The sequence below is a fragment of the Poecilia mexicana genome, unplaced genomic scaffold (assembly GCF_051168715.1).
Source record: "Poecilia mexicana isolate PSO_F unplaced genomic scaffold, ASM5116871v1 scaffold_2, whole genome shotgun sequence".
Lineage (NCBI taxonomy): Eukaryota > Metazoa > Chordata > Actinopteri > Cyprinodontiformes > Poeciliidae > Poecilia > Poecilia mexicana.
In genome coordinates this window covers 53,398,337-53,421,110 of record NW_028263371.1, presented here as the reverse complement: position 1 = coordinate 53,421,110, position 22,774 = coordinate 53,398,337, and the positions used below count along the sequence as shown (strand labels likewise).

General features: G+C 39.1%; 1 protein-coding gene and 2 long non-coding RNA genes across 3 annotated transcripts; 2 read left to right on the top strand and 1 right to left on the bottom strand.

The window, feature by feature from the left end:
- ccdc141 (coiled-coil domain containing 141) lies at positions 1 to 21,718 on the bottom strand. Its single transcript, XM_014984152.2, has 23 exons — positions 21,105 to 21,718; positions 19,840 to 20,205; positions 17,196 to 17,318; positions 16,081 to 16,296; positions 14,777 to 14,870; positions 14,452 to 14,585; positions 14,146 to 14,316; positions 12,244 to 13,533; positions 12,021 to 12,140; positions 11,830 to 11,952; positions 11,116 to 11,310; positions 10,497 to 10,670; positions 10,269 to 10,418; positions 7,184 to 7,324; positions 6,511 to 6,699; positions 6,243 to 6,426; positions 5,153 to 5,265; positions 4,915 to 5,064; positions 4,711 to 4,838; positions 4,137 to 4,386; positions 3,514 to 3,830; positions 2,048 to 3,421; positions 1 to 645 (listed from the first exon to the last, which is right to left on the bottom strand). The coding sequence occupies exons 2-23, from the start codon at positions 19,981 to 19,983 to the stop codon at positions 459 to 461; spliced, it is 5,967 nt and encodes a 1,988-aa protein (XP_014839638.2). The 5' UTR covers positions 19,984 to 20,205; positions 21,105 to 21,718; the 3' UTR covers positions 1 to 458.
- On the top strand, positions 15,674 to 17,636 carry LOC106916105 (uncharacterized). The gene is made up of 3 exons (XR_001417922.2): positions 15,674 to 15,761; positions 16,057 to 16,192; positions 17,153 to 17,636. It is a non-coding gene; the product is annotated as an uncharacterized LOC106916105 (long non-coding RNA).
- LOC148160955 (uncharacterized) lies at positions 16,234 to 16,792 on the top strand. Its single transcript, XR_015762082.1, has 2 exons — positions 16,234 to 16,323; positions 16,408 to 16,792. It is a non-coding gene; the product is annotated as an uncharacterized LOC148160955 (long non-coding RNA).
- Positions 21,719 to 22,774: the final 1,056 nt, after the last annotated feature.

Here is a 22,774-nt window from a genome sequence, read left to right as displayed (position 1 = left end):
TTGTTTGAGCCAAAAACTTGTCATTTTATTAATTTCAGGAGCACAGAGATTTTTTTACAGCTCTTTTTAAATTAAAGTCCCATTTAAACAGTAAAGAATCACCACAGATGTTGGCGATCAGAAGTTACGCTACAGCTGCTGCTGTGAGAAGAAATTGAGTTTGTGTTTAATTACATTCCAAGCGTATCTAATAACTATAAAATCAAGAGACTAGTCTTTCTTTTTTTTTTCTCCAAAGTTTGTCGTCATACTCGGTTTAATATTTTAATGTACTACAAACATTTCAAACCAAATTACAACACATGAAAGCTTGGGTTTACAGTCAGTTCAAAATTATGAAAATGACATGGAGGTCAAATAAGCTAAAGTCAGATTGACCTTCAGCTCAGATTAAACTGATTCAGATAATATCTGATGCATCCAGCAGAAATAAAAAGGTCAGAGCATAACTGCTTGAGTCAGAGTAAAACCAGGTAGAGCAGCCACAGCAGGACACAGAGAGTCCCAAACCAGGTGTTCCAGTCCTCCATGATGGTGTCCAACGCCTCCAACATCAGCCATTTATTATCAGCACCACTGCTGCTTCCAGTCAACAGCTGTAAGTCCTGATCCTGGTTCTGGTTCTGGTCCTCTTCAAGTTTAAACCTGCAGTGACCATGACAAGAGGTCAGACAGCACAACAAGCAGCTGCTGCCCCTGATCACATGTGAGGGAGTGGAGGGTTATCTTCAGTCTGTTACTGTGTGCAAAACAAGCTCACTCTGTGAAAAGGCAAACTGGTGTTTATATCGTTAAGTCTGTGAAAGATAAAGACATAAACATTAAAAAGAGGCAAAATCAGGCAATGATTACCTGCAGCAGTTTCACTAAATTTCAGATATGCCATATTAGGGTCAGTGTAGATTGGAAAAAAGCAGTAAATTTATGTCGAAAAGAAATTCTAGAGAAAAAAAACTGAATAATTGAGCTTCAGAAGTTGAACATTTTCTAGAAAAAAAATTACATTTTGAGATTAATCTTAGAAATTTTCTAGAGAAGAACTTGGACATTTGAGTTTCTAAAGTAAAATATTTTTCACTTTTGAAACTCAAATTTCCAAGTTTTATACTTATATATGCTATTCTCAGGGTAAAGATCATTTATGCCACTGAACCATTGTAATATGTAGATGTTCGTTCTTCAACAAATTAAAAAAGCAGAAAATTAGCAAAAACGCTCTTGTTTTTATTCAATATAACTGGTTAGGAAGGAGCATATTTAAATTTCATTTATTTGTTTCTTTTCGGGGGAGGGGAGTCGTATTTTGATTATTTTACTCAATGACATGAGTCATGAACATCCCATTAAGTCGACCAATAAATCAAACATGTAATCGGTGGTGGGCACACCTTTGCTAATGTGCTAATCGTGGAGTTCATTTTTTGCACTCTAGCTAACTTTGAAAATGTTTAGTGCGCTTAGCTTCCCCTGAGCTAATTCTTCTGAATAAACTGAATAAATTTTTTGAATAAATTAAATACATTTCTGAATAAAGTGCTAAATTACTTGGCTGTTTTTCAAACTTTAAGTAATTTAGTTTTGGTTGTTGACTGTTATTTTCTGACGTTGTGTGTTTTCTAACCGAATCCCTACTATGGTCAAACAGGCAAAATCAGAAACTGAGTTAGCAAAAACAACAATAAAACTGAAAACAAATAATTACTTCCTGAAGCTACAGGTAGGTGTACAAAGGTAAAGTTTATCATGCTAAGAGCAATTTACTATGTTTGACTTCGTATCAACATGACTGAATTTACCGCTTTAGCATTAGCTTCCATTCAATATCTAACGCTTCAGTGTTAGCAGTACTAATGTTTATGATTACTGCTTTACAGTAGTAATCAGTACATTTTAGTTATATCAACTAAAATGTAAAACAAACATTTTAAAATGATGATTATGATGTCGTTTGTTACCACAGATGAAATTGCTGCTTGTTTTTGAGCCGAGTTATTAATAATCTGATGAAGCTTGAGTGTTACCATGGAGCTGGTTGTAAGCTACCCACCGAGTGAGCCTGGGCTCTGGGTTTCCCAACACCTCCACCTCTAACATCACTGGACAGCCCTCCATGACGGTGGCTTGAGACCAGGGCCTGGTGAACAAGGTGAGGCCAGGTTCAGAGACTTTTCCCAAAGGAACAGACTCTGATGAGGGCTGAGGAAGACGAGCAGAAGGAAGAGGAGGCCCCTGGATCTGGGGAGTAAGTCTGATCTCCTCCCGGATAGCCAAGGGTTGACAAATATCAGGATCTTGAGATAGTGTTAGTACATGAGGTGTAAAATATGGAGATGTGCCATGCAGGTTAGCTGGATCAGGTGAAATGTGGGTCTGAGGCTCTGGGTGGGGAGGAGCTGAACTGGGACTCATGCTGGAACCATGCACACACTGCTGGGTGTCCTGGAGAGGGAAGACTGTCTGAAGACCCTGTTTGCTGCAGCAGATACTGGTGTTGCTGATGGTTTTAGGCTGTGGAAGGTTTTGGATGAGGTCTTCAGGTGGATCTCTGGGACCTGGGTTTGAAGTTTTGTTGGTCTGTGACCTGCCAGAAGGCAACGACTGGTTGAAGATGCTTTGGGTGACTGTGGCAGCTGTACTAATACTGCTGTCTTTAAGTGTTAAAGGTACATCCTGATCTGGTTCACTTCTGGTCTGCGAAAAGGTTGGATCTTGAGATGCTGAACTTTGGGGTTTTGTTGTAGAAGGTTCTAGAAGGTTATTATCTTGTGGTTGGGTTATGTCTTTATGGGGGATAGTGTCTGTAACACCGGACATGTGAGAAGACTCTTCAAACTTGGGGACTGGATCAGAGGAGGGATTGAATGTACTGTCCTGTGCAGAGTTGCTGCAGACCATTGGGTTGGTAGAATGATTCCCTGAAACAGATGACTTGATGTAAATGTTTTGCTGGGAAACTAAACTTGTGCTGATCTTAGTAAGACTGTCTTGTTGAGGTGTTCTTGAATTTTTGACTGACTTCATGTCATGATGGGTATGACTTGTACAATGATGAGATTCAAGTAATTCCCTCTTTTCAGGAAGGATACTGTTTGTTTTGGTGTAACTAGGATGGATGTTTAGAACCTCAGTCTCTCCTTTAGGAATGTTGTGATTGTGGAGACTTTTGTCTGAACCATTGAAGGACTGCGGCTGAAGGCTCTGACTCAAATCCTGTGTAAGGGTTGTGCATGGACATCTCTGCTTTGGAGAGTTTTTAACTTTAGAGCAGTGTTTGTTGTTGTACCCATGGACTGGGTTGTCCAGAGAGAGGTCAGAGGTAGACTCTTTGGTTTTCAGGATGGTGCACAGAGTACTGGTAAAAAGTGTTGTAACAGGAACTGTGGATGGATTTGGGTTAAAGGATCTGGACTCTGACCTGAACCTGTGGTACAACAGAAACATTATCTTTCATCTGGAAGCATTAATGAAGTAGACCTTTGATCAAAGACCAGAGTGAATGTAGATCAAACAAACCTGGTCCTGCTGTGTAGTCTGACTGTAGGAGCTGGACAACTCTCCATCTGACTTGACTCTTTATGTTGTGGGACAGAATCAGTTGTAGTTGGTTCTGACTGGGCACAGCATTGGTGGCTGACCTGGCTGATGTGAACGCTATGAGAGCTAAAACAGAAACCCTCCTCAACATCTGACTGGAACATGTTGGACTCTGGAGTCTCAGCCAGCGGCGGCAGGGAAATGTCGTCAGGGGACGCACAATCGTACTCATCGTTGGAAAAACAATCCTCTGTCGTCACGTCTGGTTGATGGAGCTCCACATGTGGAGACGTTTCCTGGGTAAAGAAGAAAATAATTTAATGTTTTATAATATATTTGTCTAGACTGTTTTAAATAATGGTTAGAAAAATGCTCTGGATAAGTAATACAGAGTATCTCAGCAGAACCACTGTAGCGTAACATGACTATAAATACTGTTGAAGTCTACCTTCAAGCCACAATTCCCTTGTCTGTCTGAACAAAACTCCATTATGTGATGCTTTATATTAAATACTACAAGTTTACCTGAGCAATCAGGGCTTTTTGGTGATATATAGCAGCGTATCGTCAGCATAGAGGTGAATATTACTGCTGATTCTAACCTGTAGTGAACTTGAGCCACAGAAGTTTGAACCGATGTGTTGTTCCGCTCCTTCCATTTCCCTAAGAAACTCTTCCTGGTTATCAGGAAATGATGGACCAATGGCAGACTGAGAGGGTGGGGCTTGAGGCTCAGAAGCAGCAGTCTGTGATTGGTTGAGGGCAGCTTGAACCTGCCGTTTGGCATCCACAGGTGAGCCGATGGTGAGGGTAGAAGTGAAGGAGGAGGTGAACTTCTCACTGTGTAACTCTCTGAGGTTAAAGACAATAATGTGAGGCAACACCAGTTTTAATAGTTTCAAACTGATGTTTCAATGATTTCTTTAAATCTCCAGTTTTTATTGATAAGCTGAACATTAGAGACGTAAAACATTTTTTCAATCAGCCTACCAATACCGAGGACATAAAGCTAGAAATGATATTATTACATTTCATTTTTTGTGAATGTTCACAAACCCAGGTGGATCAGTTTCCTCTGATTTAATTGTTTGTGTTTCATAATCATTTGGATTCAAGCCAAAAAGAAGAAAAAGTGAGAAAACGAAATAATGTACAGCATTATGTGATCCTACTGACCTGTTTGCTGTCGGTCCGTTTACCGCCTGAGTCTTCTCTGACGGAGGCTTCCTATTGGCTGCAGCAGCCTCCTTTCCATCGTTCTCTGTGATCAGTTCGGGGGTGTGGCCTGTCTCTTTAAGTTCATGCTGGAAATTAAATCTTTTTTGTCAACATCATAAATCACACACTAATCACCTCTATATTTGAGTTATTTATCTCTACCATATCAGCAGCCTCCTGTGTGTTGCGGTTATCCTTCTGCTTCATCCTGCTCTTTTCCTCTGTCTTCTCCTGCTCTTCTGTCTGTCTCCCTTGTTTCCTCTCTACTTCCTCCTCTACATCCTTCTGCTGTTGCTGTTTCAGATTCTCCAACTGAATTCAACGTCCATCATAAAGAACAAAAGAAGAAACATTATCGACCGCCAGATGTAAGTGGGATCTTTGACTGGAGTTTGTTCACCTTCAGTTTGGCCTCCAGCTCCATCAGTCCCTCACTCAGCTCTCTGATGGACTCCACCATCTCTGAGTGTTTACTGACCATCTTCTCTATGTAACGCTGGCCCTCCTCCACCCCTGAAACACCAAAAATATTTTATTTAATTCCTTGCATGTTTCTTAAATTACACATTTTTTAACACAACACAAGAACAGTGTGGTTCATAATAGTTGGAAATTTGAAATCAATTTCACTACTGATCTTAAAAAAAGTGTCCAAAAACTGAAAACAACCAGTGTTGATATTTATGGAGCTTTAACTTTTTTAAGAATAAAAACATCTGTGAAGTTGACAACTATCCTTTCAGTATAAGAGCAACCTGATAATTAGATAGCTGTCATTTCAAAAATAAAAGTGCATCATATATGCTAATTACATAGCTGCCAGAATAAAAGCTCCTGTAAGATAATGAGACAAAGCTCAGTCAAACTAAGCTGAATTTTCAGAATGAAAGCTGTTCATGAGGAAACAATACTTTCAAAATAAAAGCTTGTTTTCTGATTATCAGACCATTGTCACTTCTGAATAAAAGCTTCCAAGATAATATATATAAAAGCTCAATTAGATTCTCACACAGCTATCATTTCAGAATAAGTGTAGATGATTAAGCAGCTGATTTTTCAAAGAGCTTGTGGTATCTGGTGAATAAGTTGCTGTCAGAATAAACATTTCTGTAAGATGAAGACAAGGCAGAAACCATTCAGAATTAAAGCTGATTATAAACTACTACCCTTTCAAAATAAATGCTAAATAAATGATATTAGATTAGCTGTTATTTCTATGTAGAGTAGCAGAGATGATCTCCTTTTAGAATAAAGGTTCTTTTTAGTGTCAGACAACTGTCCTTTAACAATAAAAACACCAATAAATTCATAACCAGATCAAAAACTTCAGAGACATTATGAAAAAAAAAATCCATATAAGCTGTACTTTCAGAATAAAAGCTTGTTATTATACCACTGTACTTTCTAAATAAAAGTTGTCATTTCTGAGTACAAACTCCAAAGAGATTTTCAGAATAAAAGCCTCGGCCTCAGTAGTGTTTTCCACCCACCGTGCAGCCTGACAGCCAGCTCTGTGATTTGACTGATCCTCTCCTCCTGCTGAGGAACCGTTGGCCAAACAAACTTCTCAAACTGCCGGTAGAGAACGGAGACGGCTTCGGTGCTGCGGCACTCCAAGGAAAACTTCCCAACGCGAGTGATGGTGGCGCTCGCCTCCTCGCACCAGAAATGGTACTGTGGATGCAGAGCGACATGCAGCTGTACACCCACTGATCGATCAACTCTTCAATGATCCCAATTGATCGCCGGCAGTGATACCTCCTCCATGGCCTGCTGCAGCTTGCATGTCATGTCCAGGGTTTTCTGGTGCTCACAGATGTTTCTCTCTAGCTGTCCCATCTGCCTCTGCAGCTCGTTGACGGCGTCCTCCAGCTGCCGGGCCATGCCCGTGTTTTTGACCTCCGATCCCAGCCGGGCCGTCACACCAGGAACGCGCTTCCTGAGCCCCTGCAGGACCATATGGACCACATTTGGTCAACCCAATATGACAAGAAAAGCAGTACAGAAGGAGTTCCTGAAAGTTTCACTTTAATTTCAGGCTCAAATTTCCAGACGAAACCATCAGAGAGGATCCTAGAAAATTAAAAGCAGTCTATAGATATACTCCAGAGGTTCCCAACCTTTGGGAACATCAAAGAGGGAGTCTCTCTAAGAGACACCTGCACCCCCTAATGGGTGGAGGGGCAACAGGTCTGCAGTTCTGCTGATTTGATTCTTGATGTTTGAGCTTTTTATAGAAAAATTATCTTCTAAATGTTATAGAAAAGAAGAAGAAGGAAAGGCAATAACTTTTCAGTGCCATGAAAAAGAAACTTTGGTTCCTCTAGTAATAAAAGCTGAAAATCAGTAAATGATTGAGCTTTGTTTTGAAGCGCTCATTGGACCAGGTGGGTCATATCAGGGTTAATTACCAGGTAAAACTCTGATGTACCTGCAGCTTCTCCTGGTAAACCTCCATCTGCTGCAGCTGGTTCCAGACTGCCTTCAAGTTCCTCGTTCGGTCGTTTCTCTTCAAGTAGTTGAACTTTGTGTTGCTGAAACGTTTTTTCAGCTCCTTGAAGGACTCACGAAGCTAAAAGTTAAAACAGAATGTCAAACAGAAGGTTGTGAACAGACTAAAATCTCATTGCCTAAGAATAATTTTGTGCAAAAAAATGTAATGAACAAGATTTGTATAAACTATAGACCTAACCTAAACTAAGCATATTAAATCACCTTTAATATTCAGATTCATAATGGTGTTGTTTGTATTTGTTTTTATAAAATATGAAGGTCATCTTCTGCACTGATTAAGTCAAGGTTTCAGTTACAGGAGGTGATTTGTCCATAAAGGCGACAGCTGCTTTGAGCTCACAGGAGTAAAGTTACACCAAACAACAGTTCCTCTAAGGCACTATCTGCTCTAGAAATAGATGATAAACACTGTTGTTAGTGCTGAAGCTCAAAGAAGAACCGCCGCTTTCATTTAGAGTGTAAATGTCCAACAAGAGTGTTGAATGCCGGTTAAGAAGTTCATTGTTTGGTTGGGGAACCCACTGCATCCGATAGGGATGGGTCATACTTTATCACAGTATTTTGTGGTATTTATTGAAATAATGAAAATTGACAATAAAATGCATTTAATACTTCTTTAAAGTCTTTTTTCAAAACTTCCCATCTATTAAGTCACAACTGACATGCACCGCTACCTAGTAACCAAAGCTGAAATCCAGCAGCTTATCGCTGCATAATGGCTGCTGGAAAAGACAAGTGTTTTACTTTTCAAAGATGTACGGTTGTATAATTGCGCATGTGTTTGCAACCATTTTCATATGAGTGTAAATGCTGAATTGGGGGGCGTGTCCGGCAGCAGCTTATTTGGATTTAAAGTGACAGAGGTCATAAAACAGATAAAATATCATCTAAGAATGATTTTGTGCAAAAAATAAAAACAACCTTTCTGCTACCTGTTTGATTTTGATGCTGTACACCAAGTTTATCTCAAAATAAACAGTTTGCAATCATCTTGTTTTTGTGTGCTCCTCTTGACAACTCAGAAATTACCAATATACCTTTTGGAGAAACTGTTGGTAATTGTGGGTTATACCGAGTTCTCCTCTTCATTCAGGAGAATCAGGGGGTTCTGCGGTTTGTTTCTGCAGCTCCAGCCACTTTGGTCTTTGATGGGATTATTTCTGGAGCAGAGGAACATTTCTGTCTCGGCTGGGAGGAGCGGAGGTGTCCAGTGTCTGATCTGTCAGCTGACGACAGCTGAGAGAGACGGAGCCGACTGTCAGCGGAACCGATTAAAACCAGTGGCTGGACGGGTCGCAGTGACAGGGAGGGAAGAAAGGAGGCTGGGGAAACCCGGGGTGAGTCAGAGGAAGGAGCTCCAATGGAGCAAGGAACAGGAGAATGTAGCTAGGCAATTATCAAATTTCTGAAAATTTAATTTTGGGTTTACATGGTTCACTGTGATGCCAAATTAAAACTGGGAAAATAAACAGTATGAGTATATATTCATGCCACACTTTTCAGATTTTATGTATGAAATCATTTGAAAACTGCTACAGAGAAAGTCATCACAACATGTTCGTACTGGTCAGGATTAGCAACCAGTTTAAGTCCTAAACACAGATTAATGTGTGTTTGTGATAGTCAACATGTTGCACCAGATGCATGATGGGAAATGCCTCCTGTTACGGCACTGACCCAGTATCACCAGCAAACCATCAGACTGAGTGGGATCCATTTACTGGTGAACATGTGTAAAAACCTTGAAACAGATTTTATTTTCAGTTGAATAATCAAACTAAAAAAAAAAAAAAATGAAAAACTTAGTTTATGATTCTAATTTTTGTAGCTTCTTTTTATCATTTCACTTTGTTCAGTGAGGACGATGGTAATGGAGGTAAAATCATCTCCAGAGCTGAGAATAACAGCAGGGACTGCCACTTGGTCACCATAGCAACCACTGATCGATATTGGGAAAACATGGGATTTTATTTGTAACTTCCTCAGACAGATGAGAGTAAAACTGAGATTTAAGGTAATAATATTTCAGGTGGGTTTAAATTTGGCGGAGTATCTGTGATGCTGTGGGTCTGTTTGTCTTGCAAAAGCATGAGCTCTCTAACATATCAGGACATTTATAATACAAAAAAATGGAATATGATCAAATAAATATTAATTTATTTTAAGGATTTTTAATGTGCACCCAACACTTTCCTATCATACAGATATTTCATATAATCTTTAAACAATGGTTGTTCAGATCTGCATTACAGAAATGTGTTAAACTCTGATTTATGAGTCAAACAGAACAAGGCTCCCAAACTCAACTAAACACTGCAATAAAACAACACGTATCAGGAAACTTAGCAAAGAATATTCACATAGACGCAAAATGTTGTAATTTTTTGTTGAAAGGCTAATAGTCTCACAAAAAATCCCAAAGATGACACAGTTTGACAGAGATGATTTAAATCTACAGAAAAACCCTGAAGTCTGTCACCTTAATTTAAAGTTATCCCAAAGCAGCTGAAGAATTAATATTAATGATTAAGTTTCACCACTTTATAGAAAAAACAGATGAAAACTGACCAGAAAAAATTAATTGAGAAAATAAATTATGATGCAATGAAAACAGTTCTTAGGGAAGTAATAAATTCCTGAGCTGAAATGTGTTTTTGAGTAATTATAAGATGATGATGATAAATATTAACACAGCAAAGTTTATGAGTAGGTAATCAGTAGAAGTCAGATTTTAAATGAGAGCATGAAGGCTGACAGCAGCGCCCTCTGCTGGTCACTTTGCTGATTGACAACTTGTTAAGAGCTTTCATAAATTCATAATTTGGATCTCTAGAGTTGAGGCTCCAAAAATAACAAAAGAATAAATTTCTTCTGAACAGATTTAGAAAACAGACGGATGGTTAGAAACATTCTGACCGATTTCAGATTAAAATGTTTGATTTCTGTGGTATAGTTTTGTTTGGATCTACTGTTGCTCGGCCTGCTCTGAGTTGAAACCTCACCTGGGTGATGTCTTCATGCAGGAGGTGAGTCAGCTGCTCCCTTCGGAGCTCCTCCTCACATTGAGCTGCTTTGCTCAGCCAGGACTCACAGAGAGAGTCCAGAGACCCCAAACGGATCCCCAGCTGGTCCACCTGGAAACCAGCCCAGTTCTGGAACACCAAGAGAACATCGCTGATTGAAGTTTCCATCGTGTGATTCAGTAAAAACAGCAAACTAATCATTCATACGCTTTGTGAAACTGCAGTACAGATGTCCGTCTTCATAGTCGACGTGGTTCTAAGGAGGTTCTGGATCTGCTGCTGGGTCTCCTGTAATCGACTCAGCTCTTCTTCTTTGGACCCATGTAAACCAGTGCAACCAGTTAAAGGACTGGGAGGTTCCGACTGAAGCAGCAGCTCCAGCTGGACACAGAAAAATTAACATTAAAATTAGGCACAGGTCTCTGGAGTAAGTCGTCACAACATCTCGCTCCTACAATGAGCTCAGGAGATGTGCAGTTCCACCAGGTATTGGCTAATTTGTTGGCTAATCGGAAGGCGGGAGATTGGAAACTGCAGGTCAGAGGAGAAGCAACACCTCAGCTCCTTCAGACTAGCCAACAAAAATTAAGAAATACCTGGTCCCCGCAGGCGTGTTTCACAGTTTAATGGTTGCCATGGAAATCACAGGATTTATCAAACATGCCTGAAAGAATCAAGGCAACACTCAGGTATGTTTTTAATGAAGAAATAACATGCTGTAAAGTAAAAAAGTAAATTTCTAACTCCATGTTATTTTTTATTCAATCTTTGTTAAAAAGGGCCTTTTTAAGATCCCACAGGATGCCGACATTTGTTTTCTTCTCACCTGTTTGGCTGTGAGATGGAAGCTGCTGCTCTGCTTCAGGATCGACTCGCCTTGCTGTATTTTGTCCCTCACTGCTTGCTGTAGCTTCAGCAGCTCTGATAGATCCTCCTCCATCACTGCTCCTCCCAGCCGGGCCTGGACTCCGCTCAGGTTCTCCCAGCTCCTCACCGTATTTTCCACCTCAACATCCAGCTGCTGTGGAGAAAAGAGACCAAACGCCTCACAGCATCAGTCGGTTCCTAAACGTCCCGAAGATCTTTAGGTTCATCTGGTTCCAGGTTTAGAAGCAACTCACAGATGTTCAGATTCTGGTGTCAGATTCTTATTCTTCATTTTATAAAAAAAGTAGATTTAGTAATAATTTTTTAAAATAATTTTTTAATCTAATAAATAAAAAAAAATTAATAAAAAAGAACCAATTTTTTATTTACATTTTAAAATATTTATCTTTATGAAACAAATACAAAGTTAAAAATTTGTAATCTATTTTTTATTTTCTAAACAAAAAATATATTGTAAAAAGAAACAAGCAATGTCTCTTTCTGTTCCTTACTATTTATTTTATTTAGTTACATTTTAAAATGTTTTATTTTTTTTATTTATGTAATACAATATATGTATAAACAATATTTTTTTATTAAAATTTTTATCTTATTTTATAAAAAATAATGTGAATAAAACTGAATAAAAACCCATTCATGAAGCAGTTCTTACCCTGAAATGTGGTCCTGCCTGTCTGAACTGCTCCAGCAGCCTGTTGGTCTGCGGTTCTGAACCCAGATCCATGCTGGTGCAGGAGTCCAGCAGCTCTGAGACACAATTCAGGTCCTGCCGGGTCTGAAACAGGAGGTTCTGATGTCAGAACCAGTTCTCTGCTCCACCCGCTAACAGACGGAGCTCCATACCTTCACCAGTCTCTCCTGGTACCCGCTCCTGAACTCCTCCTGTTGCTGCTGTGCCTCCGTCTGTTGTTGCTCACCGAGTCGGTTCTTTACTGATACCGGGTCCGACCCAGATCCAGAGATCTGGTAGGTGCAGAAATTTACTTTTCAATGTATTTCCAGTTTCAGGGCTGGAATAATTAAACTGATTCTGGTTCTGATGGATCTACCCGAACCAGGGGCTCACCTCTGATGTTTTGGTAACTTCTGGTTCTGATCCGGGTTTTGCATCAGATTCACATCTTAGTGGCTCATCTGACCTGGATTTGGATTTAGTTTCCACCATTTTGTATTCCTGGCTCTGGTTCCCGGCCTTCTCAGATCCAGATAGATGATTCAGATCCCCCTGCTGTGATCTGGTTTGGTTCTTCAGGTCCAATCTGGATCCAGTTTGGAGGTCGGCGATCTCAGCTGAACTGGATTCAGGTTTCTCAGATCCAGATCCACGTTGCTGTATTGATGCAGACTTCAGAGGCGCCGTCCCTGATCCGGTTTCAGGGATGTTTTCTGGATTACATTTGAGCCCAAAGGTTCTGATCCCCTCTGGACCGGATCCAGTGGATCCGGGTTTTCCATCACACCCAGATGTGTGCTGCTGTTCTTCTGATCTAGACCTGGTTTTGAAAACTGGTCTGGGACCAGATGTAAGTAATTCTGGTTGAAGTTGGTTCTTTGGTTCTGATCTGAACCCAGTTTGAGAGTCTCTGGAGTTTTGTGACTCTGGTTCTGTTTTCAGGTCAGGTTGTAGGTCTGAACTCTCACCCAAACTGGATTCAGACGGCAGGTTTCTGGTCTTTTCTGATCTATTTTCAGTGATTTCTCCTGATCTGGATCCTGGCTTCACATCAGGTTCACATATGTGCAGCTCATCTAATCTGAACTTGGTTTTCAGAACGGTTGTAAAACTGAACTGTGGGTTTCTGGTCTCCTTTGTTTTGGACTCCAGCTGCTGTTTGTTGGTCTTTTCTGTTCCAGATTGAAGCTTTAGATCATTCTCCTGCTTTGATCCAGATCCTGGTTCTTCTGATCTGGGTTTTAGGTCTGATCTGGAATCAGTTTGTGACCCAGATTCTGTCTTCAGCTGTGTGCTCTCAGATGAACTGGATTCAGACTGCAGGGTTCTGGTCGTCTCTGACCTGGTTTCAGTGGTTCCTCCTGATCTGGACTCTGATCTGGATTCACGCTCGTCTTTGATTTCATCTAATCCGGACCCAGATTTCAGCTCTCTGAAATGATTTAATCTAGACTTGGAGTTTGGGTTGAACCAGGAATCTGGTTTTAAGTCTGGTTCTTGTCCAGACTCTTGTAATCTGGATTCCAGCTTCACATCGTCTGGTTCTTCTGTCTGCTTTACAGGGTTTTGTTCTGAGGAAGATTTAATCTGGAAATGTGATCTGGATCCTGACTTCAACCCCAGATCTTTGGTTTGGTCTGATGTCGATCCGAACTGCAGGTTCTGGTTCAGTAGACTCTGGTTCTGTGGTAAAATAATAATAAAAACTGATCAGTAAGGTTAAGGGGAGCATAAGGAACAGCTGCTGATTCACTGGGAAAGATGCGACAAACAGTGGATTGTTGGGCCATTTATCAGTGAAAGCAGATCTGCATCAGTGAAATCAAAGATTTAGGCTGTTTTCACACCTCATAGTCTGATAGATTCAGTTCAATTTGAGACCACAACTGCAGTATTTGTTCTATTTTTAACTGGTGCGGTTCACTTTCACACTGCACCATGTCAAATGAACCAAACCCTTTAGTGGAACAGAATGGCCAGTACTATAGTCTGCTTCCTGCTTTTGGAGCGGTGTGCGTGGCGTTCATATACGCGTTCAAACTGCACCAGATTTCACTTCAACCAAACCGAGACAGAGGTTTTTAGGTGGACCAGAGTTTTTTTTTTTTTTGGTCTGCATCAGAGTTTGATTAAAGCAGACTAAACAGGGCTGGTGTGAAATTATTGAACATTTCTTCTTTTTCTTCTAGTCTTTCACAGGTTAAAACATGAATTCTGCTGAAATCAGCTGACAGAACATCAAAAGGAAGTGAAATGATTTTAAATGGTCAATAAAAACAGAAGTGATGATCTAACATCAAGACTTGCTTTTCCTTTGGACTCTTCCCTCAAGTTGAGAACCACATCTGCCTGCTGCAGCTGCAGCCTGAAAGCCTGGTCGGCCCTCCGCCTTCGGTCCTGCAGGTCCTCCACCAGCTGCTCCAGCCTCAGCACCGGGCCTCTGCTGTACTGGGAACACTGGGAACTCTGGGAAGAAGCATCAACATCAGTGAGATCAAACAGCAAACTGAGAAAACAGCTGATTCATTCTGTCTTGTTGGCTGATAAATGACAACATGGTGATCAAAAGACTTCCTGCAAACAGCACTGTTGAACTCTGACCTCCTCCACATCTTCTTCATCACCCTGCAGTACTCTTCCTCTCCTCTGGAGGGCCTCGGTCCTCTGCAGCTGTCGGAGTCTTTGCAGCAGGATGCTGCTGCTGGTTAAAACCTGCAGCGACTTTCCCAGAAGATCTGCAGGTCAACATAGAAATCATCATCATCTCAGTCAAAAATAAACCAGATTAATCTGTTAAAACACCTAAAGTCGCTTTACTAGACATTTATCAACACTTTAAGCTACAAAAACATCAAATTAGATGTCAGAAATAATCCCTGATCGAGTGACGTTTTCAGATTAGTAAAACTAACATGAGCTCTGATACCTTTCCTCATGCAGTCGTAGGAGACCTGAACATCATTCAGTTTGTCTTCATTTTTAATCTGGAGATCCTCTAATCTGTCGATGCCAATGGCAAACTGCAGACAGAGAGAAGCACAGGAGTCAGACAGGTATAAACCTTATTATTTATGTTTTGGTTTATTTTCTGAACGAATATCAAATCACTATTCAATTAGATGAAGAGAAAGGGGTCTGAGAATGGAGCCTTGTGGGACTAAAAAGGGTGTAAAAATAATGCACAGAATAGAAACTGTCAGCAGAAAGATAATGAGCTTTTTTGTGAATTAATCCAACAACAAAACAGTGAGGATAAAAAAAATGTTTTGTTTTTGTTGTTCTTAATGCAGAGAGATCTTAGTGATGAGTCATTTCCCCCATAATTGGTGTAATTATCTGAAAAATAATTACATCAACAATGCTTATTCTCATCCATGTCAGAGATGTCTGTGCTGGAAGAAGTGGTTCCTGTTGTCAGAACATTGAGTTTGGATGTGATAATAAAATCCTAAAAAATAATCTTACTTTCAAAACTCATTCAAATGCTTCAAATTTCATGTTTCATTTAATGTCTGAAACTTCTCAAACAATGCTCATGAAGAATAAATCACTATATGATGTGACATATAAGCTATAAAAAGAAAGAAATGCTTTCATTTTAGCTTTAATGAAAGCTTTTTAGATTCAGCTGCAAGTTTTTACAGTTTAAACCAGTTTAAATGCGACATGTTGACCGTAGTGAGCAGCAGAGCAGTAAAACGATCTAATCTCCAGGATTATTCCAGCTGTCCAGGCTTTCCTGATTATCTGTGGCTGCAAAATGTTCCAGACAGCAGCAGGTGTTTCTGGTGAAAAGGTGTGCAGCCAGCCAATGAAAACGGTTCAGAAACAAAACTGGTTCAGGACGGAGGAACGTGTGACTGAAGCAAACGATCTTCAGCCCTGCTAGCTAACCACAGAGGAAGGTCACAGTAAGTCTGAAGTTTTCACCCCCTCAAAGACGTCTTCTGTTTCTGTGAGGAATTCTGACACACTAAACTGAAAGATATGAGTAAAAATAAAATGCAATTTTCATATAATTATTTCTTTAAGTGAAAAAGAAAAGATATGTAAACTAAATTAAAGAAAAAACAGCAGTTGAAGACATTAAAGATAACTCTGTTCTTATTTCCTAACATTATTCCTGAAGTCTAATGGAGCATATTTTAATGTTTTCATCACATTGTGAGCCTTGTTTTTTTTTTTTTTTGTTACTGTCTCTTTAAGACCCTCCTCTTCATCCCTCTTCACCTCCATCACTCGGCAAAAGAAATCTGAAGCCTGCTTCAGGACGTCCAGTCGTCTCTCCAGCAGTCGGAGAAGCAGCGACCATCCCTCCCTCAGAGACGCCTTCATCGCCTCGGTCAACTCCTCCATTTCCTCCTGCTTCCTTCTTCCATCCCTCCTCATCCTCAGTTTCTCCTGGTGTTTCTTTTCCACCATAGCCAACACTTCAGGCTCATGCTTCTGCAACAACATATTAACATATCAATAGTAAGATTGCTAATAAGTAATTGTTGATTAATGGTTTACTATATTAAAATTAGTCCAAATTCCTTAACTAATATCCGTTTTTAGATTTTAATGCTGTAGTTTGGCCGCCATCCAGCAGAGGGCACTGCTGGTCATCATTAACCGGAGCCATTCTTACAAAGAAATAAAGATGGCGGCCAGACCAGAACAGCAGACAGGTGTGCGTTCAAATGCACTTAATATGGTTGATTAAAAACTTACTGATGTGATAGAAAAGTGAGGATATATGATGAATGATAAGCGGAGAGAATAATAGAGATAAATTGTAATAAGGAAAAACAACATGATGCTAAAGCGAGGTTGATTTTAAGGGCTGTCGTGAGTCAATGCACTTCATGGAGCGAAGTTTTAACGTTCATTCAAGCAATAGATGGTACTTCTGTATTAATATCTCTCTGTTTATGGGAGATAAAGTTTTTCTCTTATTTCATTCTTTTCAAGTTTCATTTTTCTATCCAGAGATCCAAGAGGTTCTTGTTTTGATTTACTTTATATATATTTTTAAGATTAATAAGGTGAGAAAACTACAACTTTCTGTTTATTCAGTCAGTATTTCGTACAACTGATACAAAATATTAACATTCAACAATATGCTTTATACAAATTCACCATATTATGAAGAATTTTGCCCTTTTGTGTAAAAACGGTCGACATCCTCTTGATCACAGAGAAAATTCAGGTTTTTAAGAAATGGCCGCTTATCAATTGTGTGTATGTATCAATTGTGTCGATGTATGAGACCAATCAACTTTAGACTAACTCATTAATCGATAACTTTTATCCCCAACAGAGAGGCAGAGCGCCTCGATCAGAGTGTGTGAGTCCTTGTGGACCTGAAGTTTCTCCAGCAGCTGCTGCTGCTCCTGGATCAGGATGTGGTTTTCCTCCCGGTCCGATCCGATCTCACAGAGTCCTGGCTGGAACTGGACCAGCTGGAGGTGGATCAGAGAGCCGCTCTGCAAACACAAGCCAGAGACATTTTATTCATGACTAGTGTCAACTTCTTCTTTAATACTGACTATTGGCTGGAATAATAAAATCCCAAAAAATAAAGACCAAACAAAACACATAATATCATCCGGTCCAAATCAGAACAAAAAAAAAAAAAAAAAAAATGTTTTCAATGTTTGTTCATGTCAAATTAAAAGTTAAGAATTTATTAATCTACATGTTTCATTTTATATTGAAACTGTTTAGCAAGTTATTCCATGTTGATATGTTTATCTGTAGTTTGATTGTAAAGTTTTTGATTAAAAAAAGAAAATCAGGAAAAACTCTGCCCTGTTTCTCTTTAAATCTCCATCTGACCTTACAGTTAGAAGCCCAGGCAGAGAGATGTTGGAGTAGGGGATGTGATCCATGAGCATGATGGGATAGAGTTGGTTTGAACTTACTCTTTCTCTGCTCTGCATCCATTAAGCCTTCTTTTCAACTCTTCTGGGATTTAGGGTCATAGTTCAAATATATTTGAACTTTTGAGATCATAATTGGCTGCTTGTTGCCATGGTTACACTACAAATCATAACAACTGTCCGAAAGTTAAAAAGTAAGAGCAAAAATCCTTCCAGCTAAACAGCATCCAGAACCAGTGGGAATCCAAACATGTAATCAGTCAACTAACCAGTGGTGATCCCAGGGGGGGGCAAGGGAGCCAAGGCCCCCTCTTGAAAAGTACTTGAGCCCCCCAAAGAATCATGTTCATTTTATAGAAAGACATACAGAGTCGTCTTATTAACTCAAGAAATAAATGTAAAACCTAATAAATAAACAAATAAATAATACAATTATATAATTTTAAAAATGTTTAGCTGTGGGCCCTTAAAATAAAAAAATAATTATGAACAAAAGTTTAGATAAAGGACAAATCAGAACTAACAGAGCTACTCCAACATGCTGGCATTATGAACAGAGAACAAGAAATCAGAAATCAGATCTTCTTGTTGCGAGGCAACAGAAATATTTTATGTATGGATCAGAAATCAGTATCAATATGAAGCTTTATCAGCTGCGAATCTGAGACGCTGCGGTCTGACTCTGAATCTCTGCACCAGTGTTTGTGTTGGAGCATTCCTCCCTTGATACGGTATCTCTGGCATGTTGTCCAAAAACAGACACAAGGAGATGGTGTTAACACACACGCACACACGCACGCACGCACGCACGCACGCACGCACGCACGCACGCACGCACACACACACACACGCACACACACACACACACACACACACACACACAGCTGACCTGGAGCTAAAACAGGAAGTGGCACGTGGAGCGACAGTGTCGGTCTACATGACCTCCACAGGGACCCAGAGAAAACAACCTTTCAGCTAATGGCTCTAATGTCAGAAACTCATTTTTAATTGTTTAAAACATTATAAACTAAAACATCTACTCAGTTAACACATTTTAACGTTTAAACTCCCCACTAAAAGAAGTTTCAGTTCTCAGTAAATTATTCTGTCAGCTAAAGACTTTATTTAATGCTTTGCCAGATAAAATGTTTTAATGTTTAAACAAACCAACAAAAACAGTTTTGTATCGTTTCATTTAAAGCAAAATGCTTTCAGTCTTGCTTTCATTCTCTAAACTCTGCTCTAAAATTATCAGCAAATATATTTTTAATTATCTAAATTCACAGCCTGACAGCCAGTAGATTTTAACATTTAAAACTGAGAGTCAGCCAGATGCTTTATTTAACTCGGATCTAAAAACACACTGCAAGCTAACAGATTTAAGGTGGACTGGTCTGTCAGTTAATAGTTTTATTTTATAAAAATAACCAAACTAATTCAGGCTTTCAGGAAACGTGCTGATAGTTCGTACCAAGAGGCTTATGGTCATTCAGCAAATGAGTTTAATGTTTTAAAGCTTGAGCTAACGTGACTTTTCAGACAACAGTATTAATATTTAGAAATCAAAATTAAAACTGTCTTTAATTTGATGGGTTTTACATTACACAGCAAGAATATTCAAGTTTTTCTTCTTTCCTTTTTTATATTTTAATACTAGAGTTATAGTCAGTCAGTTTATAACTGAATTGTTTTCAAGCCTGTTTGTCAACAAATAATAAAAAAAACATTTTAAAACAGAAATGTGGGCTTAATGAAAACTAAGAACTGTTAAAGGTTATTTTAATCTGACAAATGAGCCTCAGTGGAACAATTATTTATTGAGTATTTATACTGTGGAGTTTATAGTCATAGTTTATGAATTTTGTGTTTTAAAAGCTGAACATTTTTATCCTTTAAGTATGTTAGTTAACAGTCTGTTTATATTTTTAAAACTTTAAACTTATATTAAACCTAAACTAAGAAAGTGAATGATTAGTAACACACCTTCAGATATAATTTGTCCAATTATTTAGATTTTGGAAACATTAGATGAAGGTTTTTCTCCCTGATTTGTTGTATTTTAACTCGTCTTTGTATATAAATTAAAGGACATTAATTGGACCATGAATGTCTGTATTTCTGTTACCTGGAGGACAGAAGCAACAATCTGGGTCCGGCCGGCCTGGATGGCGATGGAGCTCAGAGTCGTGAAGGACGCTTTGCTGCTGCTGTCCTCTTGTCTCTGATGTCCACATGTCTCTTCACTTTCTTCTGTTTTCTCAGTCGTCATGAGGAAACACTGAAACCAGTCTGTTGCTGGTTGAAGAGAATAAAAATATTCTTCTCTTTCTCCTTGGATTCCTGTTAGTTTGTACTTCAAACATCCATCCTCGTTTCTTGTTTTTGCTCCAATATTTGCTGTCTGTCTGCAGTTGAAGTCAGACTAAACCAAAACCAGTTTCCCAGTATCTCCGGTTCTTGGTTGGTTTTTAAACACTGTTGCCAGAATCTCCTACAGAAACACACAGAATAAGAATCTTAAAAAGTTAAAATAAATAAATAAATTACAATTTTAGGACTGCTTCCTGCTGCTTTAGTTTGTGAAATGATGTTCCCACAAATCTGTGGGAACATCTCAGTTCTGGAACTTTCTCCTGCCACAGAAAAAGAGGTGATGATTTCCAATATTTATAAACATAGCAAAATCTGATGAAAGTATATGCAGCTAACGAGACACTATACACTTACCAACAGAAGAAGCAATGAAATAATGTGAAAATTTAGAGCAGAAAATCAGTCCCAGGTCATGTTTTAACATATTTAACCTGTTTTGGGCTCCATATATGTGCATATATCCCTCTGAGAATTACTTCCCAGTAAAAGTCAAACACATCGAGATCAGTCACAGGATTCCTGCCAGACCTCAAAAAGTTATAACATCTTCAGTTTTAGTCTTAAATACGATCAGACTTCATTCAAGCTTTTTCTAGTTTGTTTACATGCCTGCTGGACTGAGCTACTCTGGCCAGGTGTCCAGCATCAGTTACCATGGCGACAGAGCTCAGAGGAAGTAAAGCAGCATCCTGTTGGATCTCAAGTCGCCTCTCTAACAATAACGCAATAAAATCTGTTTTTCTGAGAAAATATTAACGACATAAAATAAAAACTGATTATTATGTAGCAACATTTATCCTAATCTCGCTTTAAACTATATGTGTTTAACATTTATGATCCCACATATCTATGTTACAGGCCTGCAGCTGGTGTCATTTATTACATGTAAACTGAGATTCCAGTTAATTATCACTAAGATCCTCTTACAGCTGCTGGAGCCGCTACTGAACGCAACAAACCCAAAACTTTAAACAGTCCGAGGCCTGAAACCCACGCAGAACACATGGAACACGGTACCTGAGGCTCGGTGCTGCCGGTCCAAACGCTTTCTGGCTGAAAGTGGAGCCGGAGCGGTGCGAGGGGAAGCGCGGCTGGAACAGCGAGGAGGGGCGACGGAGGTAAAAATAGACGAGGATTATCAGCAAGCTGAGTGACAGAGAGACATCTGCCTTCCATAAACAAACACTGCGCTCTGTGACACACACACACACACACACACACACACACACACACACACACACACAAAACACACTGTAAACACATCAACGCACAATGAAGACATGAGGAACCAGAACCGAACTCTACTGACTTGGAATATAGTAACGAAAAAAAAAAAATAAAAATAATAATACTGACTTTTAAAATAAGAATTCTACGACTGCGTATTAGGACCATTGTAAATAGAAAAAATAGGGCTGAATCTCCGTTAAAAAAAACTCAGAAATTTTCCAGAAAAAAAATAAGGACAAGGGTGACATTTGCAAGAAAAAAAATTCAGAAATGTTATTAATCCAAGAAATTTTCTAGAGAAAACATGGACATTTCTGAATTTGAAAGATCAAAATTTTGCTAGGAAAAACTAAAAATTTGAGATTAATCTGTTATTTTCTAGTACAAAAAACTTGTAAATTTCTGACTTTGAAATGTTAAAAATATTCAGAGTTCCAAGTCAAAACAATTGACTTGAAACTCAGAAATTTCCAAGTTTTTTTTCTAGAAAATATCTGAGATCAATATTTCAAATTTTTTTTGGCAGAAATATACTTAAAAAAATTATAATAGGCATACTACAATGATGTAGAATTCTGATCCATTCTGATTTTAATTTCAGTCTCAAATTTATTTAAATTGTTTACAGACAAAATCTAGTAAATCTTCCCAAAAAAAATTGGGACTGGATTTCACGGGCGACAAAGTGCAGGTTCACAAAATATATAAAATAGAAAGATCATTACGTGATCATTTTCATGTGGTAATAATTGCCGTACACCTAAGAATGGCCTTTTAAAATCAGAATTCTGAGATAAAAAGCCAGAATTCTTTTTGTTTTTAGGCTCCAATGCTCTTCCGTAGGACTCTGTGTCTAACACCAGCAGACATGAACCAGCTGCAGCTGCTGGCAGGAGGTTAGGCTCTGGTCTCAGGTGGAGCTTCTCTTTTCACTCGGATGATTCACGATGCAGGAAACTGGAAACAAAACAAAAATGTTCTGTGTTGTTGGGACTGGGACAGATGTTTCCAGCTGCAGACAAAAAACAGGTTTGTATCAAACGTTTGGGTCTGTGCTGCAGAGGAAGCTGCAGTTTGAGATCGTTCAGTCATCCATGGTCACATTCAGCTGATAAAACACATTTTAAAGCTTTACAAAAGATAAACAAATAAGAAACCCACTATTAGGTCAAAATATTATAAATTACCACATGTAGGTTAAAGATGTGGATAAAACTGTTGATATAATTTCGGAAAAGCAAAATATTGGTTTGGGGTTTTAGGACAGCTGAAAAAATTTAATTAAAGTTGAACAAACATGATGATGGGATCCTGAACTTAGCATTTTTTTTTTTTTGAGTACGAGTAACTGAATCAGAACATTGAGTCGGTTCGGTGCTGAACGACCCGTCAGTGGTCAACAAGAATGGACCAGAATCAGAGGAACCATTGTCTACTGAGGGAAACTAAACCAGTTG